The 21,453-nt window shown below is 36.9% G+C and overlaps 1 protein-coding gene across 1 annotated transcript in view; it reads left to right on the top strand.

Moving 5' to 3' along the window:
- LOC124282192 overlaps positions 1 to 21,453 on the top strand; it is a 141,668-nt gene that overhangs the window by 5,522 nt on the left and 114,693 nt on the right. Inside the window, exon 2 of the mRNA XM_046718161.1 lies at positions 10,206 to 10,296. Coding sequence (XP_046574117.1) covers positions 10,206 to 10,296 — 91 coding nt within the window. The remainder of the gene's footprint in view (positions 1 to 10,205; positions 10,297 to 21,453) is intronic.

The raw sequence follows: 21,453 nt of genomic DNA, 5'->3' as shown, positions 1-21,453 counted from the left end.
GTGACAACAAGTGATGCATGTCTTAGACATTTACTGCCTTTGTGACGAGTAGTCATGCAAGTCTTAGATATTTACTCGGGTAGCATGCCATCATCGGCCCGAACTCGGCCCAACGTTGGCTCATCGGATTGACGTCGGCCCAACGTTGGCAAACTTCAATGGCCCTGTATCGGCCCTGCATCGACCCTACATCGGCATACTTTATTGGCACTGCATCGGTCCAACGTCGGCATACTTTAAAGGCACTGCAATATTAAATATTTGCTCACTTCACTTCTCCACGGTGAATACATATTTGTTATATTTGACAGCATATTTACCAAATTTATAAATGAATACAATTTCATATGTATATTAAAAATATATATAAATGTGAAAAAGCATCACCTGAACATTTCACGTTTTTAAAACGTTTTATTCACGTGAATTTGTATGGTTCTAGAAACAGTGTTTTCTATGAACATTTGGTTAAAAAAATTCAGTAACCACCAAAAAGGTTTCTGAAAACGTTTTTTTCATGTGAATATCTATGGTTCAGGAAACGTTGTAATAACATTTTCTGTCAAGAAGTGGTTTTAACTTTTCAGTAAAACACTAACCTTTAACTGACTGACTGAGTTTGGTTTTACGCCGCTTTTAGCAATATTCCAGCAACATCACGGCGGGGGACACCAGAAATGGGCTTCACACAATGTACCCATGTGGGGATTCGAACCCGGGTCTTCGGCTAACCTTTAACAACAAGGTTACATGTCTAAGGAAAATAGACATTGTTACTCTTAACAAGGAAACAAAACAAAACAAAAAGAATGGCAGACATGTAATCAACACTTTTTATTATTTATTTTTTTAAAAGCTCGTACACATTTTGAGATTACTTGTATATTAGAATCTTCTTCTTTGGTTTTGCCTTTATCCATTTTCTGAAATAAAGAAAAAATGTATAGTAAGTATTTTAAGTCAAACCAAGAGACAATAATCAATTAATGAAGTCTTCAGGCACCTATGTATATGACAATGTATATGCAAGTTTTTGATGGAGAACACAATGGAAAATAATGGAAATCCTTGAATGCCTAATTTGGTAATAGTATCAAATCACACTGAACAGCAACAACCCCATCACTCTTATTGGTCAGAGGCTGAGTGCAGGTACAAATCCAAGTTTCGCAATTACAAGCCAAAACGCCATCAACAAGTATATAGACAATGGTATTTAAAAGGTGCACTTACGTTTTCGGATTCACAGCTCCTGGATTATTAGATGTAATCCTCAATAAATTCAACACTTCTGTTTGTATCTGCCGGAATGCTTGTGTCTCATTTCCGCCCTTGCTGCGACGAAAATAACAATGTTCCACATTACAACAAGTATATAAATCTAGTTAGTCAGAAGTTGAAATATATTGTGTAACTGCCTAAAGTTTTTTTGGGGTCAACACTAACTAGATTTAACACTAACGTGTATATTAAAGTTGGAAATAACTCTGCCCTTTACAACAAACTTGGATTACTGGGGAGCGTTTCTAACAAGGAATCCAAACAGAAACTGATATATTAAATAGCTATTGTAACTAAAGTACTGTCGGAAATAGAAAAAAACAACTGTTTTAGGCTGTTACCCTGTATCCCTAAAATTTAAACAATTGCAAATAGCATATGTCGAAATAACCCACATCGACCTAACTGGGCGTTCAGTGGGATGCGTAATAGGATATCCAGAAAAGCATGTTTACTCATAAAATCGGGGAAACTTTGAAAAAAAAGAATAGCTGCTGAAAAGAATAGATCAAACTATACATGGCAATTTGGTCGCTCAGCCAGGCTTGACGACGGACCGTCGACTCACCTGGCATGAAATGCATGTGCTGCCTACGGGCACAAGGGATCATCTCAAAGACATATTATGCTTTTTCATGTGTGTTGAATATGTCTCATCTATTGATTAACATCTTACGTGTCTTTATTTCATAAACTTTACATTGAGATATGTGAAAGAGTATGATTCCCATAAAAAAGCTTAAATCAGCCATCATATTAAATGTCGCCATTTTTGACACAATACGAAATCGCGATTCACAGCGTTATTTGCTGTATGTTTTGAAATGTGAAAATCGGATAATTACTGGGAGTATTGAATTTTAAAAATAACATATTAATGACCACTGATATAAGTTTTTCAGGAAATCACTAATGATAATTCTGAAACGTTGCCGATGAACCTAGAATCGGTTGGGATGTTTTCAAAAATACACTCACACGAACGCCGAAGTGCGCTTTCCCCCATATTGGATAGTGTTTACAAAATCACATTTTGCAAAGGCCGGTATTGAGACGACTATTACATAACGTATATTTCATTTTCAGCTTCGACAAATGCATCTCTGAATTCCCCATACATTTTTTAATCAAATTGCCACTAGTCTTTGCCACAATAACCAACTGCCTTGATAAACTAAGACGAAACATATTAGGTGTGAAAACGAACGCTGTGCTCGAAAGACTGCGCTTGTTTGAAATGTAAACACATACAAAATCCGATTTTACACTGCGTGGCTTTTTCGGAAATTTTCCGACATCCAGCCGTCTATTTATTTCTTGCAATGGCTCAATACCTTTAGAATATGCATGGAAAGACTATCGTAGCCAAAAAATAGGAAATTAAAAATAGATGCAATGCAATGATTTGATAATTCATAAGGAATTGTCAAAGTTTCCGTGCAGCGTGACGCCATGGCTGACGCAAAATCACACAGAACGACAACGGTAATTGTCAGCATTTCTGGCTTCCTCTCTTACTTACAATGAAAACGATAAAAACATATAACAATACACAGATAGTCGGAATCATTCTGATTACTTACATGTCATATTTATGTACAAACAATCCCTGTATCAAGGGAAAGGTCCTCGCAAAACCCTGTGTACCCTTGTCAGCGAAGCCGCCATTTTGTAAGAAATCGGTCATCGGTAGTGGGGGCGGTGGGGTAACCTGGTGGTTAAAGCGTTGGCTCGTCACGCCGAAGACCCGGGTTCGAATCTCCACATGGGTACATTGTGTGAAGCCTATTTCTGGTGTGTCCCCCGCCGTGATGTTGCTTGAATATTGCTAAAAGCGGCGTAAAACCAAACTCAGTCAGTCAGTCAGTCATCGGTAGTGATGTCATACGTCAACATTGTTTATTAGGCAATTTCTTTGAGATTGAATAAGAGTAAACCCAATCGCCATATCCTTCCGGTTACACTTTCAGTATCTACATGATGTATATTTTGCATATCGTTCAGATATGTTTTCATGAAACTAACTTCAATTTTATCTACATTTAGCCTTATTCAACATCATATCATACGAGGGTATACGATACGTTTTTATTCTTTGAAAGCTTTGATTATTTGAATAATATTTACATAAGAAAATGATACATTTAGTGTAGTATACCATATTTGAAACCTTTACACAAGTGTTAGTTATAATTAGTTAGTGTTAGATTAAACGTAGTCATAACTGCAACATGTATAGTATGACCAGAAATTATTGAGACTTTTAGGAATATGTTTCATTGGATTTCTAGTATAAACAACCTTGACCAGTTATCAAGTGCTTGGTTTCATTCAAGAGAGACAACTCCGTTCATCCTTTTTCATTAGTTTGTGAAGAGTTATCCCCCTTTGTTTACTTGCTAGCAGACGACATTTTCAGTGATCCTCAGTATGGAGGATTTAGGGAAGAGGAAGTTGTGTTTAGAGTATTATAACAAGGACATCAGATCAGCTAAAGTGATTTCAAGTAGAACAGGCATCCCTTTGTCCGCTGTTTATCGTGTTTTGAAAAATATTGCAAATGGATATGGCATTGAGCACCAGGGAGGCGCAGGTAGGCCCAGAAAATTGACTGTCGGTGAAAGGAGGCGGCTTGGTATTCTTGTTTCTAAAAACAAACGAAGGAGTCTAGAAAACATAAGGCTGGATATGATTGATAGAGGAACTGTGGCTGTCTGTAAGGAGACAATTAGAACTTAGCTGCATGCAATGGGTTGGCAGAATAGTCGAGGAATTCCATCACCGATCATGAAACCTGAACAAAAGGAGCGAAGGTTGAACTTGTGCTTACAGCATAGAAATTTTAACTGGGACAATGTGATTTTCTCAGATGAAAGTTCTGTGTGGCTGTTTCCTAATACACTGAAATTCTGGACCAAAAAAACTGAAAAACCTTTGTATCAGCGCCCAAAGTACAGTCCGTAATTTATCGTGTGGGGTGGCATATCTGTGTTAGGGGCAACGCCCCTCTGTGTATTTGAAGGGAATATGAACAGTGAGCGGTACACAGATATTCTCGAGGGACATGTACTTCCATCTGCTCACGTGTTCTATGGAAATGTTTGGATTTTCCAGCAGGACAACGACCCAAAACATCGTTCAATGCATTCACGGGCCTGGTTTCGGACCCAAAATATGACATTATTAGATTGGCCAAGCTATAGCCCTGACCTTAATCCGAAAGAAAATGTTTGGGGAGTTATGAAGGAACGTGTCAATAAGAAAAATCTGATCAATATTGCTGAAATGAAAGAAGAGGTGGTCCGATATTGGGACAGCATGGACCACGACTTTCTAACTTCTTTGATCAGTAGTATGCCCCGCCGCATTGAAGCCTGCATTGCTGCCCATGGTGACTTTACAAAATACTAACTGTTCACCTGTCTTTGAATTTGGAGTTATGTTCTGCTAATATTCACATTTAATACGTGAGTAATGAGTGAAAATATTTAAAAAAATTACAAGCTTAAATTCTCAATAATTTCTGCTTGTACTGTACTTTAGTTCCTATGATATACAATATTCAACACACTTTGACTAATTGCAGTTTCATATGAACAGGTTAATGAACAGCGATTTCATTCAACCTTATAAGTAACGCTGATAAAATTAATGAAATGCTTTATACAGTTTATGAAAAGTATATGGACGCACATTTAAACGGAATTGTCTTGTTCATTGAATTTGTTTGTGTCGTTTTATACACAAAACAATGATAGATATCGATTGGACAGGTGCGCGTTTGTCAGAAACGTTTTATGATTCATTATCATTGTTTTCGATAATATTATCAATTCATATTCGATTAAAAAATATTGTGATGACAGGATATTCTAACTATATTTATATGAAAATTGTTTAAAAATATATAAACCAAGTCATGCCTTAATCTGGCCAAACCTTACATCATTATTCTGATAGTTCCATAAAAAAGAGCTATTATTTTGTATCTTTCATTGTATACTTCTGAAGAGAAATAGCTACATAATCATGGACAAAGAAAGGCCTTATCCTAAAAAATATTCGGTTTAATTGTGAAATATTTTTTATCACTTATGTTACATTGATGTGTTGTTCAATTAAAGATACATAGTCAAACCGTCCAGTTGTCTATCTATTCCGGACATTATTTAAATGGTAAAATAACTTATTATATGTTCTGTCGATAGAGCGTTAAAGTCTGACATAGAAACCGAGACCTGTTATACAATTAATGGAAAATAGGTGAGATATTTACTAATCAGCATACCAATGTCGTCTGTTATCGACGTCACAAAATACATAAAACAAGCCATGACGTCAACTAAAGTGTAATTGTTCAGTAATTTCACTACATTTGAAGATTTGGGTAGTACTCTGTTAATAATGATGCAAAATTAGTCAAAATACAGCTACACAAACAGGCGAATATGTGAATCTAAGAACTGATTTACATATCAGATAGGGCCATCCAAACGACTATTACGTGCTTTCTCTTTTACATTGTCACCTTTTCTTATAAATTGCGAAACTACCAAAACGTATCCGCTCACATTGGGGAACTTTGTATTGGAATAGTTTGCTTGACGGGGAACAAAACATAACGAAAATATAGCGTCCGTATCTACAACAAATTCTCTCCAAGTGAGTTACATTAGCCTAGTGTTAAACATAGTGGAGTTATGCCCCCTTATCTTTATACGTGTATGACCTCTCTGTCGTCGATTGACGTCATAGAAGAAAATCCATTTTCGACATTTATTGCGAGTAATTTTTTAAGTTTTAACGTATAACGTTACGTATAAGCACACAAACCCATTTCATATCCACTTATGTCGTTCAGATATCAGGCTGTATTTTCTTCGCTTACACTTTCCGTAAAGATGCCAAATTAAAAAAAATCGTAGCACAGTGCCTTTATCGGTGCACGATAAAAAGAGGCGAAATTTACTTATTTTATAACGATATAAAATATCGGACAACATTTAGCTGTGTTTATTTCTAAAACCGCCTAGGTATTTGCACTTATATTTATAGCAACGGATAGGAAATTTAATATTCTACATTTCTGTATAATTTTATAGAGGTAAGCAGATCCAGGACCTCGCGAGCGCAATTCTCGGAGAACGTTCACTTTCCAAACCTTTTGAAAATATGCGTCTGAAAAAAACTCGGCATCCAGGGGGTTAAGCCTCCTTCACAACAATATACATAATGCTCTCTGTTGGAGGCATCACAACACTGAATCTGAGAGATCGTGTCCGACTACAGTATTTCTCCAAACCTCGCGATTTCTGAGTTGCACGATACATTAATCGAGTAAATTTCAAAATGTACATAACATAACAACAACAGGGCGATAATGACTGTAAAATTAACTTACCGCAACCGAGGCCCAGTCCTATTGGTTCCTGCACAATGACATAGTTACATCGTCCTGAATAAACTTCAACGAAGATGGCGGGTACGAAAATATGACATGAACGTATGACATCATTCCGACGTCCTTTCCCGCAGTAATTTTTCTTGTTTTGAAAAAACATTTGAATAATGAATGTTTTAAATAGTTGAGAGACATTGTTAAAACATTGTGACTATGTTTTGACGAAAAGAGTTTTGATAAACCAGTTTGAAATCTTATGAAAATATTTGGAAAATGTTATGTGTTAGGTGGGTTACATATAGGCCCGCTGTCGGCCCAGCGCTGTTCAACGATGCCGATATTAGCCGACAGTGCCGACTATCAGCCGACGTCGGGCCGACGATGCATGCTACCTGGGTAGCGTTTTTGTGACAAAAGTGATGCAAATCTTAGACATTTACTGCAGATCAGATACATTTGGGTGTTACTGAAATAACCCACAGAGGATAACACCGGGTGTTACACGTGTTACACCTAAAGCAGTCTGTCAGGTGTGACGGTATCTTGTGACTATTTCAAATGTATGCTTGTACGTATGCGGCAAATTGAAAGGGTGGTGGACTTGGTTGAGGACTTAGTTGAGGCTGTGTCATCGTAACCCGACGCTCTGGCGCCAAACAACAAACTACTTCGACGGGCGACGCATTTGGCTTTCTATCTTCCTCTACAAAACAATTATGCGCTTATGAAATGTCTGTCCTCGTTTGTTATGTTCACCCAATGTTACGATAATTATAAGTATGGGCGGATGTTTCTAAAGATTAATACCACTTCAAAGGACTTCACAAATAGGTTTTGCAATTCGCTGTAGAAAATGAATACAATGTATGTTAAATGGTGAATATAGAGATCTCAGTGGTCGTAAACAGGATACAATATTGACGTCAATATTGGCGAAGTGTGACTTTTAATTACCTATTAGGCTGTTTACAGACTCATAAATATTTTATATGTGCTTACATGCAAGAGAGAGAGAGACTTGTGCGAGTGGATGTGTGAGCAATTGGAATTTCCGAGTAAAAGGAAGGTTAAATGAATGGGGCCTTAGTGTGGAAGCTGATGTTAATGTTAAACGGGTATGCGAGAAGGTGCGAGATATTTGTATGCAGAAGTATGTGAATGATTGGTATGAGTTATTACACAAGCCAAGTGGTAGAACGGGAGATAATAAATTACGAACGTATCGAATGTTTAAGGATGTGTATGGCTGTGAAAGTTATGTGAGTATGAGTATGCCCCGTTCTTAAAGCTCTGCCTTCTCCAAATTCAGATCAGGTACTGCTCCTCTGCATTTGGAAACCGGCAGATATACAAATGTGAATGTGAATGAGAGGGTATGTTTTCAGTGTAGTGCGAGTGTTGAGGATGAAAGACACGTTCTGCTGTATTGCTCTATGTATGATGATTTGCGTGAAAGTTTATATGAAAATGTCTGTTTTAGCTATCCCAACTTCTTAGATCTTTGTGATGATGATAAATTAGTTTTAATTTTTAAACACCATGTATATTTCAGTGCCAAAATCTGCTTTTATATCTTGCAAAGAAGAAAACATATTTTATACGGATAGATTTTATACTGTATGTACCTATATAATTATTTATTATTTAGTATTTATAATGTACTAAAACATTAGTCTCTCATAACCCTTAAAGGGTGGCTTACTTATGTGCTATATTTTATAAATATATTTTTATATGTATTTTATGTGAGGTGAGACTGAAATAAAATATCTGTCTGTCTGTCTGTCTGTCTGCAACTGTTTGGTTGTCTCCCAAAACCCCTACAGCCCAGTTCCCCATACAATTAGTTAAAACAACACGTGGCATTAACCTGAACGTCTGGCATAATGAACTGACCCAAAGGAGAGATTACAGGGTGGAGTATACAGTGTTAGATTAAGCTGCACAGAGTATACCGATGAGAAGGGAATAAGATTGTGCTGTTGTTATTAGGGTTTTAACATTTCATTTTAAATAAATGAGATGAATTAAATGTTGAACTAGATTTTTTAGCTTCCTGATGTACATAGTGAGCAGACAGGTTTTGGAAATCAGTAATAATATCAGTTGTAATAGTGTTGAGATAGTACACTGAGATAAATAATTTGAGATGATTTGGGGTGGTATATACGAGGGGCGTTAAAAAAGTAGTCAGCCTAACTATATTTTCGCGATGTTCAATGTTTGAAAAGCTTCCATTTTATTTTATTTATTCACTACCCGTCATAATCAACATTCAAAGATTTTGATTCTTTAATTTGCATTTAGACGGGGGCACCCCCACTGTGTCAAGATATTCAAGCTGGCACTGTTTACAATATATTGAGAGCTGACATTTGTGTGACCATTCAGTATTTAGTTTGAACCCTTGGCATCATGTATGAATATTTGAAAACATTAGAATAAATTATGCCCTTATGATTACGTCATCTGAAAGGGTTGGGTAGTGTCTCCAAAACAAGCTTCAGTAAACATGAAGGGGGAATCACTTCAACAAGCGACTGTAGTTGCAAATTGCTTTTTTATGCACTTTAATATTTAAGTTTGATTATAGTGGACTTCTGCCTCTCTCAAACACACAAGATGTTTCTTGCATATTTTGTTTCCTGATGCATTTATTGCAGCTTTTGCGTTTATGGGGGCTACCAAGATAAAAAGTCAAACAAAATGGGGATCATGAGGCTGGAACATGGCAAAACCGATTTGCTTGAGGCTGACAGATAATATGTAGAAAAATAAAATATAGAAATATTTAATTTGTTATGACATCATGATATTTAATGAAGTTAATTAAATCTCAAATTCAATATTATTTTTGATAATATTTTTGTTATCATCTATTAAAACCATTCTCTGAAACTCTTAGTTTGGTTATTGCTCATTAAAATCATTCTCTCAGTTGCTAAATGTTTGGGCTGGTCCATTCTATGAAATAGGTAACAGGCAGGAGATTAGCAGTGCACTGGGCCAGGAACTTTGTTGTTATAAGCTGTAGGGGTTATGGAATGTAGGGGTTTTGGGAGGTTACCAACTGTTTTCATACAAAAATCTGTATATGTCTTGGTGGTTATTCATGTTAAACATACAATACAACTACAAAAGTGTCAAAACGAATCGTATTCGCCCGTTCAAAATTCACAATAACAAAAGAAAAAAACTTCAATCTCTGGTAAGAGAAAAATCGATTGTGTTATTCTGGCTATATCATGAGCCTGTGGTTATGAATCAGCATCATATAGTGATAATAATTGGTGGTCTCGAAAAGCTGAGTGTATTCTGCCCCACTGTCACAAACATACGCAAAGGCAAGTCCATTGTTAACCGGGAATAAACAAGGGAACATATGGTACACGTAAACACGTAAACGCATCTGATGCGTATCACTTTGAATGTCCTCTACCTTTCTACTGCAATTTTTTAAATAATCATCATCTTGTACCTCCTCTACTCTACCGATTCATCATCATGTACGTTTCTGATTCAGGTCGGCTACATCAATGTTGGTGACAGCGTGGACAAACAAGAGATCTACGTAAAGGTGTATGCTCTGGAGCTGAAGACCAAACACTCAGAGGGTAGCTACGTCTCAATTACAAAAGAAAAATAAAACCACTGCTACTTCGACAACTCCTACTCTTACTACCATCACCACGACTACTGCTACTACTACTGCTACTACTACTACTGCTGCTACTGCTACTGCTACTCCTACTCCTCCCACTACCACTACTATGTTCATTTATATAAATAATAGTTTATATCACCATCACCACCGATCCTCATTCACCTCGAATTAACCCCACCCTAACTCCGACCCCCACCCTAACTCCGACCCCCACCCTAACCACTGACAATCTATATACAGGAAGCACAAGTAATTGCAAGTGACATTAAAGCTGATTAAGAACTTATGCCCATAGAAGAATTTTGTCACGATAAAATACAGTGGGAATCGTGAAAATAATAGGGACATCCCGAACGGACTGATCTGTCATTCGTCACTACATACCCCTTATCGAAACCTGCAAGAACATTCGATTTATAAGTAAACAGACACACAAAATATGGTTGTAAATGATTTGTGCAAAGAACTCCTCCTTAAGACTATTTCTTTACATGCATTTTTTTGTATCTGAAACAGAGTTGAAAGTGACAGTCACAAAGGTTTCACCAAAGTTAACATTTAGTGGTTATAAATGTTACACACAGAACACATGCACAGTTGCCATGGGAGGAACCCGTGTCTCTATTCATCTATGCATGACAAAGCGTAACACTTCCTCCAAGTCCTATGTTGTGCATACATTCCATGTAGTTATTAGGAAGGAACTTGTGGGTACTTCCTTTTCTAAATGGACCCCTATAAGTTATGTTAAAAATAGATACAGTACAACCAGAAATTGTTGAGAATTTAAAGATTGTCCAAAAATTTTTTCACTCATTACTCACGTATTAAATGTGAATATTAGCAGAACATAACTCCAGATTCAAAGACAGGTGAACAGTTAGTATTTTGTAAAGTCACCATGGGCAGCAATGCAGGCTTCAATGCGGCGGGGCATACTACTGATCAATGAAATTAGAAAGTCGTGGTCCATGCTGTCCCAATATCGGACCACCTCTTCTTTCATTTCAGCAATATTGATCAGATTTTTCTTATTGACACGTTCCTTCATAAGTCCCCAAACATTTTCTATTGAGTTTAGGTCAGGGCTATAGCTTGGCCAATCTAATAATGTCATATTTTGGGTCCGAAACCAGGCCCGTGAATGCTTTGAACGATGTTTTGGGTCGTTGTCCTGCTGGAAATCCAAACATTTCCATAGAACACGTGAGCAGATGGAAGTAAATGTCCCTCGAGAATATCTGTGTACCGCTCACTGTTCATATTCCCTTCAAATACACAGAGGGGCGTTGCCCCTAACACAGATATGCCACCCCACACGTTAAATTTCGGACTGTACTTTGGGCGCTGATACGAAGGTTTTTCAGTTTGTTTGGTCCAGAATTTCAGTGTATTAGGAAACAGCCACACAGAACTTTCATCTGAGAAAATCACATTGTCCCAGTTAAAATTTCTATGCTGTAAGCACCAGTTCAACCTTCGCTCCTTTCGTTCAGGTTTCATGATCGGTGATGGAATTCCTCGACTTTTCTGCCAACCCATTGCATGCAGCTCAGTTCTAATTGTCTCCTTACAGACAGCCACAGTTCCTCTATCAACCATGTCCAGCCTTAAGTTTTCTAAACTCCTTCGTTTGTATTTATAAACAAGAATACCAAGCCTCCTCCTGTCACCGACAATCAATTTTCTGGGCCTACCTGCGCCTCCCTGGTGCTCAATGCCATATCCATTTGCAATATTTTTCAAAACGCGATAAACAGTGGACAAAGGGATGCCTGTTCTACTTGAAATCACTTTAGCTGATCTGATGTCCTTGTTATAATACTCTAAACACAACTTCCTCTTCTCTAAATCATCCATTCTGAGGATCACTGAAAATGTCGTCTGCTAGCAGTACACAAAGGGGGATAAACTCTTCACAAACTAATGAAAAAGGATGAACGGAGTTGTCTCTCTTAGATGAAACCAAGCACTTGATAGCTGGTCAAGGTTGTTTATACTAGAAATCCAATGAAACATATTCATAAAATTCTCAATAATTTCTGGTCATACTATATATTCACGTATATCAGTTGAAATACGAATCCTTTCAAATGGAATAAAGTTGACATATGGTATTTGGCAACAAATCACATTGGTGAACCACATGTTTCGTCCCAGGCAGTTGGGAAGTGTCTTTAAATCGGCGAACTTTTAGAATTCAGCACCACAAACTTTACAAATTGAATCACAATACCTTATGACGTAATTTGTGAAACTTTGTTACCAAACACAATGCTCTGCGACGTCAGATTATTGTTTGGGTTTGCCTAGGCTCCTCTCAGAGGTCTGCTGTCTCTATGTGCATTGGCACTGAGTAAGCCAAGCGATGTTGGGAGTTTGTGCGCTAAACATAGCCGGCGGCGCATTTAAAAGCATGTTTAGTTTACACATTTTTTATTTCGAAATACAAGAAATGAGGATCGGTGAACAAGCCAAAGGATTATGCATATACCTCTTCCGTACAACATAGAGAGAAGAAAAAATAATTTTAGTGACATCATAAAATAGTCGTTTAAGTGTTGTTGGCAAGTGTAATCAATACAGCAATTGTATTGTCACATATCAATCAAAATTATGGCAGTATATCAAAAGGTATATGGTAAAATTATGTAATGTTTCATATCTTTGGATCGTTACGAAATTATGGAGTTATGTGTTTCATATCTTAGTATTTTACAAAAGCAGGAAATCTACCTGATAAAAATATGAAACTGCGCACTGATTTCAAGATTTCCATATTCGTTTTTAAGTGTGAGCTGGAATGACCGTAAAAGATTTTAAATCAAAGCCATTCACAAAGAAATACAAATCGTGTCTGATCAAGTCATAATCAGCGCAGACAAAGAAATAATGTAGAGTGTCTTCAGTATGACAGCCACAGTTACATATTGGTCTCTCAGCTAGATGTCTACCAAATTTGTCGGCGTTGAGATCGCTGCAACCAAGTCGGAGGCGGGGAGTGACTGATTTGACAGAATCGTGAACAGTAGTTAAGATCGAAGTAATTTAGTTTAGTAATATTTTCTTTTTTTAATCTCTTTTATAATTCGCCAAGGGATGGGGCGCTTGTACTGTCTGAGGGTAAAGTATTCCAGATATTGACTGTGTCAGGAAGGAATGTTTTGGCATAGTTCTACAATTAATACTTTGGAAGTTTAGATGGTTTCTTAAACAATAAGTGGTTGAATCAGATACTTTATTTGGTAAGAGAGATGATAAATAAGGAGGCACTAGATTGTTTTCCATTTTATAGAACATGCATAGCTTTTGAGAATGTCTCCTTTTATCCAAAGAGGTAAGAATTATTTCATCATAAAGTTTATCATAACTAGTGCCACTGACAGCTCCACATTCAGTTCTGATTGCATGGAGGTGTCACTTTTCAAGCATAGGTTTTTGTTCATTTGTACAATTGTACCAAATATGACTGACATAATCGAAAATAGGCAGTATAAATGATTTGAACATAGTTTCCAGAGTCTTTCTATTAAGGCGATACTTAAAACTTCTTAGACAATTTATCATGAGGCCAACTTACCTTGAAGTGTCGATATGACTGTACCAGAGGCCATCTTGTTGAAATGTTACTCTAAGGTGTTTATGGTCTGGCACCTCGGCGATGACAGAGTTATTCATTATCAATTTTGGCGCTTGAGTTAGTTTTCGGGAAATTTGTATAGATACAGTTTTACTTGGATTGAAATCAACTTGCCATTCCTCTGCCCAGTTAGATATTCTTGATAAATGCTCATTTAACAAGCCGCAGCTGTTTTTGGGTCATGTACTATAACATAAAGCGGCGTGTCGTCCGCGAAAAGTCTTATGTTACTATTAATGTCATCAACAATATCATTTATGTAAAGTATGAATAATAGCGGTCCGAGAACTGATCCTTTGGGGACACCTGCTAGAACTGGTCTAAGGCCGGATTATTAACCATTTAGAACAACGCGTTGACATAGCTTTTCTAAGTAACTTTTAAACCATAGTAACAAGTTGCCGTTTAAACCATATGATTCAAGTTTATGAAGCATACCGCTGTGCCACACCTTGTCAAAAGCCTTACTAATGTCACAGAAAACAGCCTTTACTTCCTTTCCCTTAGCCATTTCTCTGGCGATAAAATCGTACAGATACGTAAGTTGATTTGTAGTTGAATCACCCGACATGAAACCAGATTGGAAGTTCGTGATTAAGTTATTATCTCTTAGATAATCGGAAACATATTTAAACACACACATTTCGAAATTCTTTACAAGACAACTTGTCGATGCTACGGGTCTATAGTTACTGCATTCGTTTATGCTACCCTTTTTAAGAATTGGTACGACAGAAGCGTCTTTCCAGATTGCTGGGAAAATTGAGTGTTCTAAATATGCATTAAATAGTTTGGACAACGGAGCCAATACAATTGACGGGCCTAATTGCAATAGTTTATTGCCTAAACCATCATGTCCACAAGGTTTAGATAGAAGAATATCGCGAACATCGATGACCGTTATGGTTATTGATGATAAGAATTTATCAGTTTTTTTTTAGAAGATTGGGAGATTTTTGTCCGTGTTTTGGACAGTAGCTTGTTTCGAAAAATATTCATTCATTACTTCAGATATATCCTCCATAATTTCATAGGTGACATCATATTAATTTATTGGTGGGAATCGGCTGATGTTACTTGAACCCTTTAAATAATTTTAACTAAACGCCACCAGTAACTTTTCCCATGTGATTCGTTGATAGTGCGATCAATGTTCAAAATATGATTTTACTTAGCGGTTCTTACCGATGATACTACACTGTATCTAGCTTGACGGAATTTTGTCCAGTAAGAAGGGAGATCGCGTTTCTTAGCAATTTTGTGCAGCCCGTTATGTTTCCCAATCATTCGACAAATTTCACTAGTAATCCACGGCGGATCACCTGGCCTGATTGTTATGGTTTTGTTTGGGATCTGATCATTACAAACATCGATAAAAGATTCCGTGAACGATTTTGCTGCATAAGATATTTTCCCAATCTACATTGGATAATCATTCAATGGATAAATCGTTGTTCATTTTTTTAAAGTTTATGTCGGTAGAGAGTAGTTCCTTTAATAGTACATGCGTGGGATAGTGATTGCTGCACATAGGATCTCAAACGCCGGATTTGACTACATTTGTTACATTTGTTACAAAAATAAGGTCAGTCAGCGTCCTAGAAGCCGGCGTAATTCGAGTAGGTTCGTCAATGAGCTGTGTTAAACAATACATGTTTTTTAGATGATCAGTTTTGGACCTATTTTCATTTAAAGCATCAATGTTGAAATCACCAGTTATAACAGTTTGTAGATTTAAATCTATTGAATTGTTTATGGACTGATCAATCAATTCCCAGTAAGCTTCGCTTTTATCCGCGCAGTAAAAAGTTCAAATCAAATATTTACTATTTTTGCATCTGATCTTAACCCACAGTGCGTCAAGCCCAAGTACTGATAGATGATTAATTTCTCTAGCATAAAGACTATTCTAGACGTAGATCGCGCCGCCCCCACCCCGACTTGGCCGATCTCTCCTTATTGGTGATCTTTATGCTACGTACATTTATATGAACAATTGTGATGTTACCAAATATTTGCTTTACCGGGATGTGGGTGAATATCTCCACAACATAGAAAAAGAATTAATATTAATAATAAGGTCTCAACCTTGTAAAGAGCATGGTAATGATAATACATAGAGGATTTTACGAAATGGCTACTAGCCCTGCTAGAAAAGCATGCGATCTAAACAAATTTTATTCATTATGAGTAATGAAAAGGATTGGCAAACAAGCCAAAGGCTTATCTTAATGCCGCTCCAATACAACAACATTGATTGTGTACATATATTTTAACAGAAAATAATTAAGTGACATTGAATTTGTTCAATGAAATAATATCATTTACAGTAGGTTAACAGTTATGTATTAAATTGTGTTTCAGTGCATTACTTTTTAAAATTTAAATCGACAAGAATTTTCAAAAAAACAATGAACAGATTTAACAATTTGCAAATTTTCAATATATTTCCATATAGGACCGATTTGAGAATGTATCCATTTCTAAAAAATGCATATCGTTTCTTGAATTATCATAATTTGGACGCAGAAAGAAATAGTATAAATTATCTTCAAAAAATGCACCACAGGAACGAGATGGGTCGTTAGATATATAAGGATTAACTTTGTACGAGTTTAGATCACTACATCCTAATCGAAGTCTACAGTGCATGATTTGACAGAATCTGCTTCAATTGTTCAGGATAAGGGGAGTGAGTGTGTTTCCACCAATATTAGCAATTTTCCAGCAATGTCAACCAAGAGCAACCAGAAATGCGCGACGAGCGAATGTTTTAACCAGTAGATTACCACACTGCCGCTGTGAACCCCCCGTCACCATTTCACGGGATTGTATACACTTTAATCCTCCACTAATCATGAATACAGCATCAAAATGTCATGGGATTGTATACAACACATATTCCCCCAGCCCCATGGAATACATCGTCAATACTGTACGGGCTTGTATACACTATCGCCCATAAATGCATTCATTTTGTCAATACTTTACGGGTTTTATGCACTACATTCCTCCCTATTGTAAATACAGCCTCAATACTTCCATTTGGCTTGAATACACTATAATCCTCCATTGCCTGTAAATACTACCTCAATGCGTGATTGTGTGTTGTATACTCTATAATCCTCCATTATCTGTAAATACAGCCTCAATACTTCTATGTAGCTTGTATACTCTGTATACCTCCATCACCTGTAAATACTACCTCAATGCGTGATTGTGTGTTGTATACTCTATAATCCTCCATTGCCTGTAAATACAGCCTCAATACTTCAATGTAGCTTGTATACTCTGTATACCTCCATCACCTGTAAATACTACCTCGATGCGTGATTGTGTGTTGTATACTCTATAATCCTCCATTGTCTGTAAATACAGCCTCAATACTTCTATGTAGCTTGTATACTCTGTATACCTCCATCACCTGTAAATACTACCTCAATGCGTGATTGTGTGTTGTATACTCTATAATCCTCCATTATCTGTAAATACAGCCTCAATACTTCTATGTAGCTTGTATACTCTGTATACCTCCATCACCTGTAAATACTACCTCAATGCGTGATTGTGTGTTGTATACTCTATAATCCTCCATTGCCTGTAAATACAGCCTCAATACTTCAATGTAGCTTGTATACTCTATATACCTCCATCACCTGTAAATACTACCTCAATGCGTGATTGTGTGTTGTATACTCTATAATCCTCCATTGCCTGTAAATACAGCCTCAATACTTCAATGTAGCTTGTATACTCTATATACCTCCATCACCTGTAAATACTACCTCAATGCGTGATTGTGTGTTGTATACTCTATAATCCTCCATTGCCTGTAAATACAGCCTCAATACTTCTATGTAGCTTGTATACTCTGTATACCTCCATCACCTGTAAATACTACCTCAATGCGTGATTGTGTGTTGTATACTCTATAATCCTCCATTGCCTGTAAATACAGCCTCAATACTTCAATGTAGCTTGTATACTCTATATACCTCCATCACCTGTAAATACTACCTCAATGCGTGATTGTGTGTTGTATACTCTATAATCCTCCATTATCTGTAAATACAGCCTCAATACTTCAATGTAGCTTGTATACTCTGTATACCTCCATCACCTGTAAATACTACCTCAATGCGTGATTGTGTGTTGTATACTCTATAATCCTCCATTATCTGTAAATACAGCCTCAATACTTCAATGTAGCTTGTATACTCTGTATACCTCCATCACCTGTAAATACTACCTCAATGCGTGATTGTGTGTTGTATACTCTATAATCCTCCATTGCCTGTAAATACAGCCTCAATACTTCTATGTAGCTTGTATACTCTGTATACCTCCATCACCTGTAAATACTACCTCGATGCGTGATTGTGTGTTGTATACTCTATAATCCTCCATTGCCTGTAAATACAGCCTCAATACTTCAATTTAGCTTGTATACTCTGTATACCTCCATCACCTGTAAATACTACCTCAATGCGTGATTGTGTGTTGTATACTCTATAATCCTCCATTGCCTGTAAATACAGCCTCAATACTTCTATGTAGCTTGTATACTCTGTATACCTCCATCACCTGTAAATACTACCTCAATGCGTGATTGTGTGTTGTATACTCTATAATCCTCCATTGCCTGTAAATACAGCCTCAATACTTCAATGTAGCTTGTATACTCTATATACCTCCATCACCTGTAAATACTACCTCAATGCGTGATTGTGTGTTGTATACTCTATAATCCTCCATTGCCTGTAAATACAGCCTCAATACTTCTATGTAGCTTGTATACTCTGTATACCTCCATCACCTGTAAATACTACCTCAATGCGTGATTGTGTGTTGTATACTCTATAATCCTCCATTATCTGTAAATACAGCCTCAATACTTCAATGTAGCTTGTATACTCTGTATACCTCCATCACCTGTAAATACTACCTCAATGCGTGATTGTGTGTTGTATACTCTATAATCCTCCATTGCCTGTAAATACAGCCTCAATACTTCTATGTAGCTTGTATACTCTGTATACCTCCATCACCTGTAAATACTACCTCGATGCGTGATTGTGTGTTGTATACTCTATAATCCTCCATTGCCTGTAAATACAGCCTCAATACTTCAATTTAGCTTGTATACTCTGTATACCTCCATCACCTGTAAATACTACCTCAATGCGTGATTGTGTGTTGTATACTCTATAATCCTCCATTGCCTGTAAATACAGCCTCAATACTTCTATGTAGCTTGTATACTCTGTATACCTCCATCACCTGTAAATACTACCTCAATGCGTGATTGTGTGTTGTATACTCTATAATCCTCCATTGCCTGTAAATACAGCCTCAATACTTCAATGTAGCTTGTATACTCTATATACCTCCATCACCTGTAAATACTACCTCAATGCGTGATTGTGTGTTGTATACTCTATAATCCTTCATTGTCTGTAAATACAGCCTCAATACTTCAATGTAGCTTGTATACTCTATATACCTCCATCACCTGTAAATACTACCTCAATGCGTGATTGTGTGTTGTATACTCTATAATCCTCCATTGCCTGTAAATACAGCCTCAATACTTCTATGTAGCTTGTATACTCTGTATACCTCCATCACCTGTAAATACTACCTCAATGCGTGATTGTGTGTTGTATAATCTATAATCCTCCATTGCCTGTAAATACAGCCTCAATACTTCAATGTAGCTTGTATACTCTATATACCTCCATCACCTGTAAATACTACCTCAATGCGTGATTGTGTGTTGTATACTCTATAATCCTCCATTATCTGTAAATACAGCCTCAATACTTCAATTTAGCTTGTATACTCTATATACCTCCATCACCTGTAAATACTACCTCAATGCGTGATTGTGTTTGTATACTCTATAATCCTCCATTATCTGTAAATACAGCCTCAATACTTCAATGTAGCTTGTATACTCTGTATACCTCCATCACCTGTAAATACTACCTCAATGCGTGATTGTGTGTTGTATACTCTATAATCCTCCATTGCCTGTAAATACAGCCTCAATACTTCTATGTAGCTTGTATACATACTCTGTATACCTCCATCACCTGTAAATACTACCTCGATGCGTGATTGTGTGTTGTATACTCTATAATCCTCCATTGCCTGTAAATACAGCCTCAATACTTCAATTTAGCTTGTATACTCTGTATACCTCCATCACCTGTAAATACTACCTCAATGCGTGATTGTGTGTTGTATACTCTATAATCCTCCATTGCCTGTAAATACAGCCTCAATACTTCTATGTAGCTTGTATACTCTGTATACCTCCATCACCTGTAAATACTACCTCAATGCGTGATTGTGTGTTGTATACTCTATAATCCTCCATTGCCTGTAAATATACAGCCTCAATACTTCTATGTAGCTTGTATACTCTATATACCTCCATCACCTGTAAATACTACCTCAATGCGTGATTGTGTGTTGTATACTCTATAATCCTCCATTATCTGTAAATACAGCCTCAATACTTCAATGTAGCTTGTATACTCTGTATACCTCCATCACCTGTAAATACTACCTCGATGCGTGATTGTGTGTTGTATACTCTATAATCCTCCATTATCTGTAAATACAGCCTCAATACTTCTATGTAGCTTGTATACTCTGTATACCTCCATCACCTGTAAATACTACCTCAATGCGTGATTGTGTGTTGTATACTCTATAATCCTCCATTGTCTGTAAATACAGCCTCAATACTTCAATGTAGCTTGTATACTCTGTATACCTCCATCACCTGTAAATACTACCTCGATGCGTGATTGTGTGTTGTATACTCTATAATCCTCCATTGTCTGTAAATACAGCCTCAATACTTCAATGTAGCTTGTATACTCTGTATACCTCCATCACCTGTAAATACTACCTCAATGCGTGATTGTGTGTTGTATACTCTATAATCCTCCATTGCCTGTAAATACAGCCTCAATACTTCAATGTAGCTTGTATACTCTGTATACCTCCATCACCTGTAAATACTACCTCGATGCGTGATTGTGTGTTGTATACTCTATAATCCTCCATTGTCTGTAAATACAGCCTCAATACTTCAATGTAGCTTGTATACTCTGTATACCTCCATCACCTGTAAATACTACCTCAATGCGTGATTGTGTGTTGTATACTCTATAATCCTCCATTGCCTGTAAATACAGCCTCAATACTTCAATGTAGTTTGTATACTCTGTATAACTCCATCACCTGTAAATACTACCTCAATGCGTGATTGTGTGTTGTATACACTATAATCCCCCATTGCCTGTAAATACAGCCTCAATACTTCAATGTAGCTTGTATACTCTGTATACCTCCATCACCTGTAAATACTACCTCAATGCGTGATTGTGTGTTGTATACTCTATAATCCTCCATTATCTGTAAATACAGCCTCAATACTTCAATTTAGCTTGT

This window comes from Haliotis rubra, unplaced genomic scaffold (assembly GCF_003918875.1).
Source record: "Haliotis rubra isolate DU_JTF1 unplaced genomic scaffold, ASM391887v1 Scf1087, whole genome shotgun sequence".
Classification (NCBI taxonomy): domain Eukaryota; kingdom Metazoa; phylum Mollusca; class Gastropoda; order Lepetellida; family Haliotidae; genus Haliotis; species Haliotis rubra.
The sequence above is the reverse complement of the archived record's forward strand: the minus strand, read 5'-3'. Positions and strand labels throughout refer to the sequence as shown.